Source organism: Gopherus flavomarginatus, chromosome 7, assembly GCF_025201925.1.
Source record: "Gopherus flavomarginatus isolate rGopFla2 chromosome 7, rGopFla2.mat.asm, whole genome shotgun sequence".
Taxonomy (NCBI): domain Eukaryota; kingdom Metazoa; phylum Chordata; order Testudines; family Testudinidae; genus Gopherus; species Gopherus flavomarginatus.
In genome coordinates, this window is record NC_066623.1 from 51,744,486 (window position 1) to 51,760,449 (window position 15,964).

A 15,964-nucleotide genomic window follows, 5' to 3' on the forward strand; every position below is an offset into this window, starting at 1 on the left:
TTGATGGTCAGGGCCTGTTTTCCCAAAAGACGGATCCGCGCCTCCAAAGTTTAAAGGACAACCGTGTGATCATGCGGTCACTAGGCATGCATATGCCGCAGACCCAGAGGCGACCTTTCCACCCACAACCTCAGCGCCCCTATCCCCCGCCTCGGCCAAGACAGGACTTCTCCAGAAGGAGAGGCCGTAACTCCCGCAGACGCCAGTCTGGCCCGCAAGGGGGTAATAACTCGGGCCCCGCCAAATCACCGGCAGGACTGAAACCAAACTTTTGAGGGTGCGCTCGGGAGCACTGTACCAATTACCTCCCAGGATCCTTTTCAGTTCGCCAACCGCCTGGCCGCATTCTTCCCTGCATGGTCCCAAATAACATCGGACCGCTGGGTTCTCAGCACAGTGGAGTGTGGCTACCGTCTTCAGTTTATTTCGTCCCCTCCTTCCCACCCTCCCTCCCCGTCTCTCTTCAGGGACCCCTCTCACGAGCAATTCCTCCTGCAGGAAGTTTCGAGGCTCCTTGCGTTGGGTGCTATAGAGGAGGTTCCAGAGGATCTAAGGGGAAGAGGGTTCTATTCCAGATACTTCCTAATTCCCAAGGTGAAAGGTGGCCTCCGGCCCATCCTGGACCTGCGAGCTCTGAACAAGTTCATCACGAAGTTCAAGTTCCGCATGGTATCCCTGGGAAACATTATACCCTCCCTGGATCCCGGAGATTGGTATGCTGCTCTCGACATGAGGGACACATATTTTCATATTGTGATTTACCCCCCACACAGAAGGTTCCTTCGCTTCGTGATAAGCTGTCACCACTACCAATTTACAGTCCTTCCCTTCGGCCTCTCCTCGGCCCCTCGAGTATTCACAAAGTGTATGGCAGTAGTCGCCGCCTACCTCCGTCGCCGTCGAGTTCACGTTTTCCCATATCTCGATGACTGGCTTATTCGAGGGACCTCCGAGGCTCAGGTTACCGCACACGTAAACGTTGGCAGGGACCTATTCTCCCATCTAGGTCTGATCCTCAACCTAGACAAATCCATTCTGCTTCCTATGCAGAGAATAGAATTCATCGGGGCCATGCTGGACTCGAATCTTGCAACGGCCAGTCTACATCCACAGAGGTTCCAGGCTATAGTCTCTCTCATCCAGAGGCTACAAGCCTTCCCAACAACCTCTGTCCGTATCACCCTCGCCCTACTCGGCCACATGGCTGCGTGCACTTTTGTGACAAAGCACGCAAGGCTACGCATGCGCCCTCTCCAGACTTGGCTTGTCTCAGTTTATTGTCCGCGCAGGGATGCCCTGGACATGATAGTCACAATCCCAACAAAAACCCTGGACTCCCTCAACTGGTGGCTGACACCCTCCCGGGTGTGTGCTGGTCGCCCGTTCCACCCACCACAGCCTTCGGTGTCGCTAACGACAGACGCTTCATCCCTGGACTGCGGTGCGCACTTGGGGCACCTTCACACCCAGGGCCTTTGGTCCTTGCCAGAGTTGACTCTGCACATCAATGTTCGCGAGCTGAGAGCGGTCCGCTTGGCGTGCCAGGCCTTCCAACACCATCTACAGGGCCGTTGTGTTGCGATTTTCATGGACAACACAATGGCCATGTATTACATAAACAAACAAGGGGGCACACGGTCTTTCCCCCTTTGCCAAGAGGCGATGCGACTGTGGGACTTCTGTATAGCCCACTCGATAGACCTCGTAGCCTCCTTCCTTCCGGGAGTCCAGAACACTCTCGCAGATCGCCTGAGCAGATCCTTCCTGTCCCACAAATGGTCCATCCATCCGGACATCCTTCTTTCTGTATTCCGGAAGTGGGGCTTTCCCCAAATAGACCTATTTGCCTCCAGGGAGAACAGGAAATGCCAGGTGTTCTGCTCCCTTCAGGGCCGCTCCCCGGGTTCTCTCTCGGACGCGTTCCTGATCCCCTGGAAGGGACATCTTCTCTATGCCTTTCCACCCTTTCCCCTAGTCCATAGAGTCCTGCTCAAGCTCCGCAGGGACAGGGACAGACTGATACTGATCGCCCCGGCATGGCCGAGGCAGCACTGGTATCCCATGCTACTCGACCTATCCCTAACGACTCCGATACCACTGCCACTCTGCCCGGATCTTATAACGCAGGACTTCGGCAGGCTTCACCATCCAGACCTGCAGTCCCTGCACCTGACAGCGTGGCTACTGTCTGGTTGAACCAATCGGAGCTCCGCTGCTCTGCCCAGGTTCAACAGGTCCTTTTGGGAAGCAGAAAACCCTCCACGAAGACGACATACCTCGCCAAGTGGAAGCGGTTTTCTCTTTGGTGTACACAACGTTCCCTAGTTCCAGAGGCCGTTTCGATCCCGATTATCCTAGACTACTTGTGATACCTCAGGGAACAAGGTTTGGCACTCTCTTCAATAAGGGTGCATTTAGCCGTCATCTCCACCTTCCATCAAAGGGAGTCGAACAGTTCCACCTTCTCTCACCCGATGGTTTCGAGATTCCTTAAGGGCTTGGAGCGCCTCTACCCACCGGTTAAGCCTCCTTCCCCTACCTGGGATCTCAACCTTGTTCTGACTCGGCTCACAGCCCCTCCCTACTGGAATGGATATGAGCAACACATCTCGAAGAACAACAGTCACAAAGGTGAGTAACCGTCTTTTTCAGCCTGTAAAAATCCGTTTTTTTTAGTGTGAAGTGTGAGCAAAGGTTACGCAAACGTTCTCTGCACGTTAATGTTCCCTTAAAACTACAGTGATCTATAGACTACAACCAGCAGCAGGGGGAGCTGTAATCTTCTGAACTCATTCAGGTCAAAAGAAAATTAAAGAAAAACAAACCCAAATGATCTGTGTGCTGCGCTAGCTGCCATGTCAATGAGTAAATATGTGACTAAGCCCAATTAAATGTTTAGTCTGAAGCCAAGAGATGATATTAGTAGAGACAGCAGAGCCTGCAGTTTTTCTGTTTCCATCAGACTCTCTCATATTTACTGCTGTTCGCAAGGTGCAAAAGGTTGATTTCTGGGCAGATTCAGAATCAGACAGTCCTTTTAGATAAAAATGTCATTTCTACAGTGATTCCTATTTAGCTATTGCCTCAAATCTTTTCACTGAAGTTTCAACTTTTGGAGCAGACCGCCAGAACCTGGCCCCAGTGGCCAGCTGGGTTCATTTTTTGAAAGGGAAATGCTGTGTTTGTAAAAGTTAGCGCTGAAGGAGCAGGGGATCATTCATTCCCAGGGCTGAGTAAACAAGTCTGCAGAAAGAATCAGGACTTCTAACTAGCATACATTAGGCAGAGCATAAAGAATTTACCAATGAAATCCTATTTAATAACTCCCTGATGTTTCTGGAGTGACTCCTCCTTTGAAGAGTTCAGTGGGGTTTTATACGAGGGATAACTTCTACTTCCACCCAAAAATTAAAAAATAAGAAAGGTTTATTTTATTTTTAACCTAAAGAGCACACTCCGTTTTTTTCAGTTTTAAGAGAGCTCTGAATAGCTTTAGCTAGACAAATGCAGAGCAAAAGTCACTAAATAAAGCAAGTCTAGACTTACAACTCGATCAGAACCATATGGGAACTCCTCAAGCATCTGCCTTTTCAGAACTGCTATCATTCTAGAGACATAGTCCACAAAATATGCTTTTAGTGAAGCATAGCTGTAATTACAGCGAGAGGCCCTGCTTTAAGATCATCGCTGGCCTGAGAAGAAAAGCCAGCAGAGTTCTAAATAAAAGGCTTTCATTTCCACTTACATTCACATCTGTCCATGACCATCACAGAGCACTTACGAAAGTGGATGCATTTTACAATATATTCCTATTGGTCCGGAGGTGTAAACAGCTTTTTATTTACTTTCTTCTGTAAAATTGGCAAGTGTTCATTATATTCCCGGCCTCTTGGGCTCGGACTACACTGTGATTGGAAACTGTGTTCGCACCTTTTTAGAAGGAAAATATTGAAACAGTTCTTCAGCCAGGTTTCACTGTTAATGTGGATTCAAGTCTCTTTGTGGACTAGGCTTATTTTAGAGTGTAAAGTGGAAAGAGGTTAGACAGATGATTTGTTTTCTTTAAGCAGGGAACAAAAGTCACTTCTTCTACAAGTCACTATCTCCAATCTGTTAGGGGGACCTGAAACCCATTTTCCCAGGCTTGTCCTAATTGAGAGACAGTCCTAGCATCCTGGCCTGTTTTACTGAAAAGAGGATTTTCTCTCTGTTTAATAAAACCCCGGGATGTCTCCACAGCCAGAGATTCCTCTTCTGTTTTCCCAGTTCACACATCAGCATCTCCACTTCTCAGATGCTCCCTCCTGGCCCCTGCCAAAGCTGCAGAAAGGAACAACAGCAACAGTGGTGGTTCTGGGTCTGCAGTTCAGGAGCAGGAGGAGCTTTGGGGGAAGAGGTCAGCAGGGAAGAGAGAAGAGACTTGGGACTGAGGGAAAAGAATACAAGAGACCAGAAAAGATGGAAAGAGGATGATGAAGGATGATGCAGATGAAAGGAGCAAGGAATAGGGCAGGACGTGAAGCCCAGGGGCAGGAGAAAAACAGGCAGAGGAGAGCAGAGACAACAGAGGGAGAGAAAATCACTCCAAAATGCTGGAGGAAGGAGAATGTAATGGGCATACAGATGGATAAACACATTTAGGGCTAGTCTGTCCCTAGTGCCAATAGGATCACCCAGGGCCGTAAGGATTCCCCACTGCCTTGCATAGCCATGTGAGGCTAGTTTGGCTTGAGCCAGGCATGTGCTTCCTGGATTGAGTATGTGGGTACAGAGAGGGCTAATGAGATCTTTAGAACCTCTGCTTCAAGGAATGAAATGCAATTTCCAATTCTCACTCCTAGCTCTCTCCCCACTACAGCCACTAAAATGATCATCAATGCCGTAGTTTATGCTAACATAGTGTTTAAAGCCAGAAGGGACCATCAGACCATCTGGTCTGACCTCCTGCATAAAACAGGCCATTACGTTTCACCCGGAAAGCCCTACATTGAGCCCAATAATTTAAATCAGACTAATGCATTTCAGTCTTCAGGAGGACTCAGGATAGGGTAACCAGATGTCCTGATTTTATAGAGACAGTCCCGATTCTGGTTTTTTTTTTCTTATATAGGCACCTATTACCCTCCACCCCCTGTCCTGATTTTTTTATACTTGCTATCTGGTCACCCTAACTCAGGAGCTGTTGTGTGCCATACGCAGAGAACAGATGAGACTGAGGTGCCACCTATGCTTGAGGCCCCTGCAATGGCAGGAAATTAATTAGGTGAGATATTGAATTGTTTAAGTTGTTTTAATAGACACTCGTATGAGATTAATAGGGGACAGAAGGTTTCACATTGTGTCAGGCTGTCTGCAGACTCAGGAAGGCAACACTGCATTGGTTTCATTTGACTCACCTTCAGAAGGTTTTCTTCATGACCATGAAGGTTAGAAACGTACTATCATTAAAAAATGAAAACTGAGATTCTGCACAATGAGAATGTGGCATGCTGGTCACACATACACAGCTAGTGGACTGGATCCAGCCATGGGCCTATGTTGGTCACCCCTTCTCTAGGCACAGGGTCTTTGTGACAAATGTTATGCTATTAATTAAATACAAAAGACAAAACACACCTTTGGCTTCCCATCTGCATTCCTGGCAAACGGTATTTGCTATTGTTTGCCTTCACTTTCCTTTTTAAAGTCGAGAGTTGCTAAAAATAAAAACCACTTCCTTTCACTAATCAGTACATTTTAAAAAAAGCTAATGAGGCAAAAAGTCTCTTGCTGAAAATGTACATAATAAAGCAAATTAATCATCCTCCCAGCTATTGTCAGCTGACAGGACCATAGGAGGTCACAGCAGTGTTTGAGGGCAACCATCCAATTAGTACCCTTAACCTCTTGCTTATCACCAGATTTGTCCCTCTGTAAGGATACGGAGGAGAAACATTCTTCTTTCTCCTCTCTTCATACCATTTCTCTCCCTAAGTCCCTCCCTCTATTCTCTCACGAGGCCTGCCTACACTAGGGGAATTTTCTAACCAGTTTTGAAACTGGTTCAGCTAAACTGATTTTCAAGCCAATTAGAGCAATGATGTAGAGTAGACCAAGTTTCTGGCAGCCTGCCCTGCTCTTACTGAATCTCAAGAGGGCCTTGCAACTGGTTCATTAAAATGGGTCTACACTATGCCATTTACTGGTTTTGCAGAACCAGTTAGAAAAGTACCCCAACACAGACAGACCATATGCCCTCTCCCCATTCATATTCTCTCTCTCTCTCTCACACACACACACACACACACACACACACACACACACACACACACACACACACACACACACACACACACACACACACACAGAAAAGGAAGGAAAATATGGGGGCAGATGAATGTATGGGTTGGGAGGCTGTGTAGGAGCACAGAGGGGGAATATGAAAGGAGCAGCAAACTTGGTGGGCAGGAAGGAAGATGGCAAGGGGCTGGCAGATTGTTGACATGGGAGTGGGGATGGAGAAGCAAAAAATGGCGGTTCTCCTGCCCGTAGAGTTACGAGAAGGTAAATGGAGTTCCTTCTCTGAGCACCCAGTGGTGAGGACTGCATTACTGTGAGCGCATCTGAGCTTGAAATTTGAACTAGAAATGATAAATCAATTGGGAAGAGGTGGCTTCCCCCTACAGGCTCAAGCAGAAATCAGACAGGGAATAATGTACGCACATGTTTTTAATTCTCATGATTTTTGAATATTTTGGACTGGCAGTACTGGAGTTATGCGGGAGTATGGAGTATATGAATACACAGTTACCGGGATTTGGCATGGGGCTGCTATACACAGTGTATAGGATTTTGATTTGGAAACAAAGCTGAAATCAGTCATGCTTTAGCTTATTTTTTCCCCTTTAAAACCCAGGAAATTACCATTTTTAAAATCCTTCCATTAACACAATGTTCAAGTAAACTTGTCCCCAGGCACATATGGAGTGTATGCTTTGAAATAGCACCTTAACTTACAATACCTGTTCCTGCAAGAGCACCTTGCACTCCATGGCTTGTGCATTCAGGCTGAGTCTGATTTAGAACATCAACTCTTTGAGGCAATGTTTGTACAGAATTGAGCACACACCAAAAGTGCTCAGCTAAAAATAACAGACATTTTATTATTATTTTATATTTCAGCCAAAAAAGTCCAGTAAAAGAACATTCATAAGGTTGAAAGTGCTCACCAGTTAGGAAATGCCAGAATGAAGGTTATCTGTCCAATTCAGCTCCTTTGTACATAGGTATTATGCTACAGTTTTTAATCATATGATCACATACTATTTTTTCCGCAGGACCCTGGCCTCTGTTGGTGCACAGGATAAAACTTGTGGAAAAAACGCAGTCTTAGGCAGAGACATTCAGCATGGAAAATTTAAGCCTGTTAATGTTTGAGAAAGTCAAAAGCAACTGAAAACAGAGAGTCTTACAATGGGAAGTGTCAGATAACCTGAACTATTGGTGGTGTTACCAGCTCTGCCTAGAACTGCAGTAGCAAGCAGAGGCCCCAGTTAGGATGACCAGATGTCTCGATTTTATAGGGACAGTCCTGATATTTCTTACATAGGTGCCTATTACCCCCCACCCCATGTCCCAATTTTTCACAGTTGCTGTCTGGTCACCCTAGCCCCAATCAGAGATAGGGACCACATTGTACTAGGTGCTGCACAAATATAGATTAAAGATCTGGGGCTAGATTTTTAAAGGAGGCACCTCACTCCTGTTGACTTCTGAGTGAATGATGAGATAAACCAATGATGTTATAAACATAGGCGTTGACTTTTCATGTTGCTGGTGGGTGCCTCACATTGGCTCCACCCCTCCCCCAAGACCCCATCCCCACTTAACCTCCTCCCCTCCCCGTTCTGCCCCTCTCCCAAGGCACATTTTCCTGAGCGCCTCCCACCCGCCGCTCCCTCCTTTCTGCCTCCTCCTGTCTTAAGGGCAGTGAAGAGGGGAGGAGGGAGAAAGCAGCAAGTAGCAGGGCAGCTCCACTGAACAGCTGATCAGCAGCCCAGCAGATCGATTCAATTCTTCATTAATATCATCCCATTCTAAGACCCTGCCCCTGCAAACCCTTCGTGCCCAGAATCACTGTTGAGTGCTGTGGCAGCTCCATGACTGCAAGCCTGAGCGGGAAACCTGAGCAGAACAGGGTGCCATCCATGCTATAAAGCTTAGCTGGGCTTTGTCCCTGTCAGTGGACATGGCACCTCCCTCTAGGATTTGTGTGCAACCAGGTCCTGAGCTTCCACAGTATTTGGGGGTAGTGCAGATCCCAGTGGCAAGTGCATGATGGCCTTTGAGCCTTCATTGAGTGGAAGCTCTCTGCTCCTTCCCTCAGCTGCAGTAACACTACAGAGCAGGGAAAAGGGGAAGGGGCAGAGAGCATAATCACGGGGCCACATGCTGATTCCAGAGGGCTCTATTGCCAGGAAAAACACATTTCCAATTCCTTCTCTTTCTTCGTGGCAAAGCTGAGACTCCCACTCAGCGAAAAAGCTACAACTTAAAGTAGTGGCATTAAGACTGGACGTAGTGGTTCAATCAAGATCAGGATCTCTAAACCAGGAAACAAACATACTTTCTGGAACTTTATAGTGGTGCTCGTGCAAGCTTACAGTCATCTTACTGAAGCAAGTGCACATCTGTATTTTCTTTTAAAATATCGCTGCAGCCTTTTAAGAGAAGGGAGAGGGGGAATAATCTGATTTCTGGCAGCAGGGGATATTTCGCAAATCAGAGATACTTTGGCATCAAGCCGCTAACAAAGGCCGGCGCCTTTACTCACAAGCTTTGCTGCTGGGAGAGATCCACCCATCTCAAGTGGGATTAATTAAAACAGGCATGCATCATGCAAATAGTTTCTGTTGCCTCACAGAAATACTCAGGACACATAACACAAACCAGCTTGAGAATCAGAGAGAAATAAGGAAGAAAATTGTTTCCTCTCTTCCCTGCCCCTTTCCTTTCTCCATATGTTAAATGAGGAGCAATAAAAAAACCGCAGAGAGCTCATGGTTTCTGTAAGATTGCAGCTGCTTTGATTAAAAGCTAATAACGTGGAATAAAATCAGATTTTTTTTAAAGGCAGGGGTCATATCTTGCTAATGAGGTGGCAAATTCTCCAGTCAAAATATATGCACAGCCATACACTGAACAGGATGGTTTGAATCTTTCCCTTCAAAACAGTTTTGGTTATTGCTTTTTTAATCTGAAAGCTCAGCAGGAAAGAGAGTAAAATGCTCATGTTGTCTTGTTGTGTTAGCAGTTTCTGCTCCTGACTAACAGGGTGGGGGAGGGGAGGGGAGGCATCTCTGGAAAGCCAAGAACAACTTAAAAAATGTCTCTTTCCTCTCAGGAAGCTAAGCTACTTTCCTGGATATGATGGATCCTGACACTTTCAGGAATCACTGGAGAAAACAGTGGTAAAGCAGACAGAGCGGAGAGACTAGATATATAAAGAAGTAAAAGAAAAAGCTCAAGTTTCATCAAGAACTCTTCCTCAAGTCTTTCCCCACCTCCCCTTTTAGTATCTGAGATCCCTTTTCTGAGTCAATTTACTACAGTCCTGCTCAGGCTTTTATTAGAAACAGACCATGTGGAGCAGAAATTCCAAGTCTAAAACTGCACTTTTAATAGGCATAGGAGTCAGACACATGTCCCTCTCAGGTGACTTCCCCCTCCAGCCCCTTCTCAGAAATCTCCTCTCGTTGAGTTTAGTCAGCAGGATAAACTTGATGTTTCAGCACAAATGTGAACTCTTCCACTTCATTCTTAAGCATATGTACGTGTTTTTACACCTAAGGGGTTCGCAGCTCAAGCTACACTGAACCATGACTCAGTCCGGAAGAAGTACTGCAGATTACATTTAACACAAATGTCATGAAGTCTTCCATACAGTTATATGGACAGTTAAGGTATTTTAACCACACTGACCTCCTTCCCCAGCATTTGTTTCCCATGCCAGCAAATGCATCCATAAATTGACAGGCTATTGAAATAAGGCCTAATCAAGCTTCTTCTGTAAGGCACGGGCTCCACCCAGCCTCCCAGTTTAGCAGTCAAAACATTTCAGCCATCTTAGGAAAGCAATGTGCATGCAAATCACAGCAAGGCAGGAAAGAGGAGGCATGCTCATTCCAAGGACAGGCAAGCTAACAGTTGCTGGGCACCTATGGTTCCCCCTAGTAGCACAACTGACAAAATAGTGGATTTTGACTCTGCAGTGTATATGTACACCTCTCTGATGGCACAATGGAGACCCTGGCAAAGGAGTCTTGGCATCAGTTTGAAACTCTCCAAACTAGGGAATTCACACAGACTTTTTGGCCTACGGCTTAACACTCAGGGAAGCATTTTTGTGTTTCTTCTCAGTGGTCTAATATTAACCAGTAACACAACTACAGATGGGGGATATTCCTGTGTATATTAAAATGACATCAAGTGCAACTAATGTGATATTTTGCCCTTTAATGGTAAAAAAATCACAAAAAGGTTTCCACTGTCTGATGGGCCTGATTTGCTTTTGCTTGGATAGGACAATTAAACTTGAAAGTATCCCATCCGGACTAACTACATTATTGACACCTATAACTGGGCTGGCAGTTTCAAGTGGAAGCATTTCATTAGCTCCTAATCTCCAGTGAGGGAATTTTTTTTATTGTCAATCACTATTTTAAAACATGGAAAACTTGCAAAAGTACCTTTTACTTTTCTACTTGTAATCATTTTACGCTGTCCTTCATTTTTAATAAGATTTTAAAATGAGTCAGCCATGTCTTACAAGGGGGTCCATTCTGCCTCTACATCTCAGAGTTTAAGATATAACTGGAACCCCTTGATGGAATAACAATATTTTATACTCAAGAATGATTAGGGATTACATGATAGCATAGTGAAATTGTAACATCTTCATGGTGTAAAATTCAGATTAATAGTAAAAATGTTATAACAATGTGTTTTCTCAAAATTACACATCTAAAGCCACTTGAAAGTATTGATAAAAATGCTCCAAAATAAAAGGAAACTTGGAGTGAAGGCAAGTCTTCTGTCCCTTAACTTACCATGTTGTGCCATGTGACTTTATCTAAGCTACCTGCTGTAATTCTAAGTGCACTGTGGTCAGCTGTGGAGAAATTTTCAACCACAGCTCTAAATTGCCTTTGTATTTGTGAATTAAAGTCAGATTTTTACCACTGTTCTTTAAGTGGCTGACTTTTTTTCTCTCTCACTGAGATGAATCATCATCCCCTCTGAAGACAGATGCATTTTGTGATCTGACTAGAATGGACAATGTGAGCCACTACACTCAGACCTCTTCTCCATGAGCAGAGATATGATTCTTGTGTCTAATCTAGTCTCTACTTCTCTCTTTCACAGCTTTTGGCTGTACCCAACACCATGAGCAGCTGTTCTGACTTCAGTCAGACAATTGAGCTTTTCTTTGGACCAATTCACTGCACACTGGTCTTTTACTCTTGGGTGAAAAGTTTCTAATTTCTGAGAAATAAGCTTTGTGATAAGAAATGACTTGTCAAACCCCACCTTTGTCTCTCTGCACTGAAAGCATTGTATTGCTTTGTTAATTTTAGATATAAGGAATTGTGTTTCAATTTTCTACCCAATATAAAATATGTCTGTTATTCTATAGGATGAGAACCATACCCAGCATCATGATTTATTCAATGTCTTACCTTGGAACACTGGGAGGAGCCCGCGTTGGCCGAGATGGAACCTGAGGTGGCGTCCCAAGGCCTTCACTGTTGTTAGGAAATGGAGGTAATGGTCCTGGACGGAATGGGACCGGTGGAGCCCCAGACAGAGGGCCTGGTGATGGGACTGCTGGAGCAGGTCCTCGGCCAGATAAAGGTCTGGTTGGGGGATTATTTAATGTAGGCCTTCTCTGAGCTGAAGGACTTGGAGGAGGTGATCTAGTGAACAATCAGAGATTAATGAAAATCTACATGGTCTTCAGAAATGGAAGCCAGATACTTTCTGAAACCTGTAACAATCTTGTAAACATTCTCCTCTGCTTTCATATTGTCTTGGTCCTGAAGAGTGTAATTTAGGCAGCCCACTATCTCACAGTGTTAGTATCGTATATTCTTGCAATGACAACTCTCTCATTTTCCTTTGTTCTGGATGGTGCCTTCCATGCTCCCATCCATTCCAAAGAATTGCTCAGAGGTGCTTCCAAGTCTTAAAAGTATATCTACTCCCCTCCCTTCTACAAAATGTACACTCAACCCTTCACTATCATACCATCCCTAGAAAGTAAGCATTATTAAGGTCAGCATCAGGTGTACAATCACAAAGATAAATATAAAGGTTTAGTATTGTCAATATTCTAACACCAGTTTGCTAGGTGGATTTAATAAGAAGGCCACTTTCTTTTTAAGGAAGCCATAGGTAAGGAACACGGAAATCTTACAGTGGCTTGAAAGAACCAAAAAGTGGACACAAAAATTGACTTAGGTTTCACAGAGGGGTGAGGTTGCCTGAGCTTGGTAAGAGAAGATTTAAAAACCCTTAAAGAAACTGAGATGCTGTAGGGTGGGAGCATTAATGATTATATTATTTGAGCCATAGAAACCAAATGGAATATCAACTGAGTCACAAAATACACTAGATGGTATTCTCAAAGGCAGAAAAGAGATTACAAGCACCTTTCTTGATACATATACCTTTTCCATTTATCCACGTAATATGAACGTGTGGAAGAATTTGTAAAAAACTTGGACTATATACAGGCTGGATATCTTTTGGTGAAGGAGACGCATACTACAGTAGCTCCATGGAAGACAATTCTAGATGATGAATCCCAAAGCCGCTTGACATATCCGAAAATGGATTGCCAGGTCCAACAGATTCATATACCAGATCCCTCTCCCCAAGAGGTTCAGAAGCACCCTTTTCTCCATGTCCCTTCTAGAACAGAACAGGGCAGGAAATATCTGGAATGAAGGCTGGTGGCTTAACTGGTAGGACCTTCCACTGTGCAAAGACGAATTCTGAGCATATGGTTGTTAAAAATCAGCTCACCTGGGAGAAGGGCCAGTGCAAGGATGTTTCGTGCCCTACGCGAAACTTCCACCTTGCACCCTCCCCCGTCCCCAAGCCCTCGCCCTGAGGTGCCCCCCCCGTGGCAGTTCCCCCCCTCTGCCCTGAAGCGTCCCCCCTAAGCTGATTGGTGCCACAAGCCTGGGAGGCGGGAGAAGTGAAGCAGCCACGGTGAGCTCGGGTGAGGAGTTCCCCTGCATGCCGCCCCCCTCCTTACTTGCTGCAGGTGGCCCTCCCCACACTCCCCTGCCCCAGCTCCCTCCACCTAAATGCCGGTGGCGACCGGGGTGGCCAAAGATCCGGCTGCCGTGGTTGCTGCCGAAGAAAATGCCCCCCAAATCCTAGTGCCCTAGGCGACCGCCTAGGTCGCCTAAATGGCTGCACCAGCCCTGCCTGGGAGGTTTTTAGGATTACCCAGTACAAGAACTACACCTGCACATTCCCACTCCTCAACAAGAATTTTCTGATTCTCTCAAGAATTTCATGTGAGACATGGAGAAAGGCTTGCCAGAGAAGATGGAGATGTAGCAGTGCTGATGATCTAGCTCTGTCTTAATTTCCACTGCATCTGAAGATCCTTACCTGCGGGATTGCTGTAGCCAGGAATCATCAACTGGAGGTGGGGCAGGGATAGATACAGTGCTAGTGCTAATATCTCCAATGATTGCCAGTGCTTCTTTTAGGGCTTGGTACAGATGAAGCCCCTCATCTCGCCTCTGAGCCTGTTCTGCTGACTCCTCCATCAAGGTGTTTTGGTCCTCAGAGGAATATAAGTGAGCCAGGAGCTCTGCATTTATGAATTCTTTTACCTAGAAAATCAGACAAAAAAAGATCCCTGCTACCGGGCTACAAATGGCAATAAGATATTGCATAAACACAGCTGAGGTCTTCAAAACAATGGACACGGCACAATCAAGTTCACCTGCCACCACTGGAATGCAGGCACTTCAGTGAGAATACATCAGATCCATAGAAAAGAAGAGAGATCAAGAGAAATTGTGCCAGACAGACAGCGCTGGGAACTGCAGTCCACTATTCAACCACTATGGCCACTATGGTGCCAGTTGTGAAAGTGGCATTAGTAGTTCATGCTAGTCTCTCGCCATTGGACCTGAGGAAGAGGCGAGCTCCCAGAACTATACACCTACTAGCTAAACCAATGGTCACATTTTGAGGCCACAGGGATGCTGGCCATTAGGAAAGGTAGCTGAGTTTGTGGGAAGGGAGGAAACTTTTAGAATTCTGCTTGATAAACCTGGTAAAGTGCTTGGAGGTATAGAGTAGAAAAATGCTTTTTGTAAGTATTGTTGTTAATATGTAGATCTCTGTAGGATCTCCCTGGACTGAGAATACCCTTCGTATGCCACAGCAAGATATTCTCATGGTGTAACACTGCACAATGCATTGTGCGGTTCTTCTGCCTTCCTTTGAGGCATATGGCATTAGACACCATTAGTGTCAAGTACTGATCTAAGCCTGTAAGGTGTCTCCTATATTTTTAACTCATTTCACACAGGCTGTTGAAGAGCTATTAAGTGCTAAGAGCATTTTTGGCCCAATTCTGAACAGTTGACCTAGAGGTTAAAGGGCAGCCCATCATCAATCCCATAAGTCATCTAGTTCCCCGGGAATGGAATTTTTAAGGCACTATAAAATGTCTTTCAGAATTATTTTCTTAATAGTAATTTCACCTACTGCACATCAAGTCTTTCATCTCCGACAGCTTTGTAGGACCCTGAATGCCCCCATATACACACACACGTCTTATAAACTGAACATAAAATCTAATTTAATATACTGATTCCCTGTTCTGCCTGCCCTGATTATAGAAACCTGGAGCACATTAAGATAGACACAGATCTAGAGGTATTTAAATAATTCTGTGGTAAACAGATTCAGAGACCAGTTGTTGATCTATTAAATCCTTGCATTGGAGGATTTTTTAAAAAACTCTTCTGATCTATTTCTCATCTGTTTTTCACTCTGTAAAGATTATTTGAGCTTGAGATGCAACCAGTAACACATTCCTGAACGTCTGATTTCATAAGTACAACCTCCGATTGCAGAGGGGTTTGCACTAGCTTAATTACATTGTTTTAAAAACTAATTATCTTTATATTGGGACCATTTTTGTGTGTAGTCAAGGCATGAACCAGTGGTTAAGCTGAACTGGTGTTGGGATCCTCCAGTGTCTTCTGACAGTGAAAAGCAGGGGGGCCTTTCAGAAAAACAAGCACATGGTCACTGGATGCTATGGTTGTTTCTCGTTCATGTTCAAGAGGAGATATGTGAATTCTTACCAATGTCTGCAAATTTTTCCCATGAATCTCACACTGCTTTTCAGCGGATGGTACTGATCAAATGCCAGAATACACTATTTTCCTTGCTACTGCCAGAAGCTCCACATTAAAAACAGATATCTTAGTTAAACAGCATCAAATTATACTTGATGAAATGAAAATTTTAATGGCATCACTTAAAAAAATCCTTAAATTAGATTAAGGGCAGAGCTGATCGTAAAGGAATTGTTAAACCACAAATATCTGTTTGAACAACATTAGCCTGCAACTATTATCATGGTAGATCCGTCTCCTGCTAGCACAGATCTCCATGCATGCTCACTGAACCCCAGTGTAAGGTCAGCACTGGAGCTGTTATGAGGCTAGCCTACCTCCCCATCTGATGCATTTAATCGCAGACCAACTCTCCAAGCTGAAGATGGGTCCACTGTTCATACAGCTTTCTCCAGGCTTGGGGGAACTGATATCTTAGCCCCTTCCAGGATATAAACCCAACATTACACAAACTGATTAAGATATGCCCCCAAACAGGGCTCAAACCTGCAATGTTCAAAATCACTGTAGGCATCTTAATACCCCAG

General features: G+C 45.0%; 1 protein-coding gene across 4 annotated transcripts in view; it reads right to left on the reverse strand.

Moving 5' to 3' along the window:
- DNM3 (dynamin 3) overlaps positions 1–15,964 on the reverse strand; it is a 358,777-nt gene that overhangs the window by 15,661 nt on the left and 327,152 nt on the right. For all 4 annotated transcript variants that reach the window (XM_050963120.1, XM_050963119.1, XM_050963121.1 and 1 more), the window contains 2 exons: positions 13,666–13,892; positions 11,718–11,954 (listed from right to left, as the gene is read on the reverse strand). In XM_050963120.1, the coding sequence (XP_050819077.1) occupies positions 11,718–11,954; positions 13,666–13,892 (464 nt within the window). The remainder of the gene's footprint in view (positions 1–11,717; positions 11,955–13,665; positions 13,893–15,964) is intronic.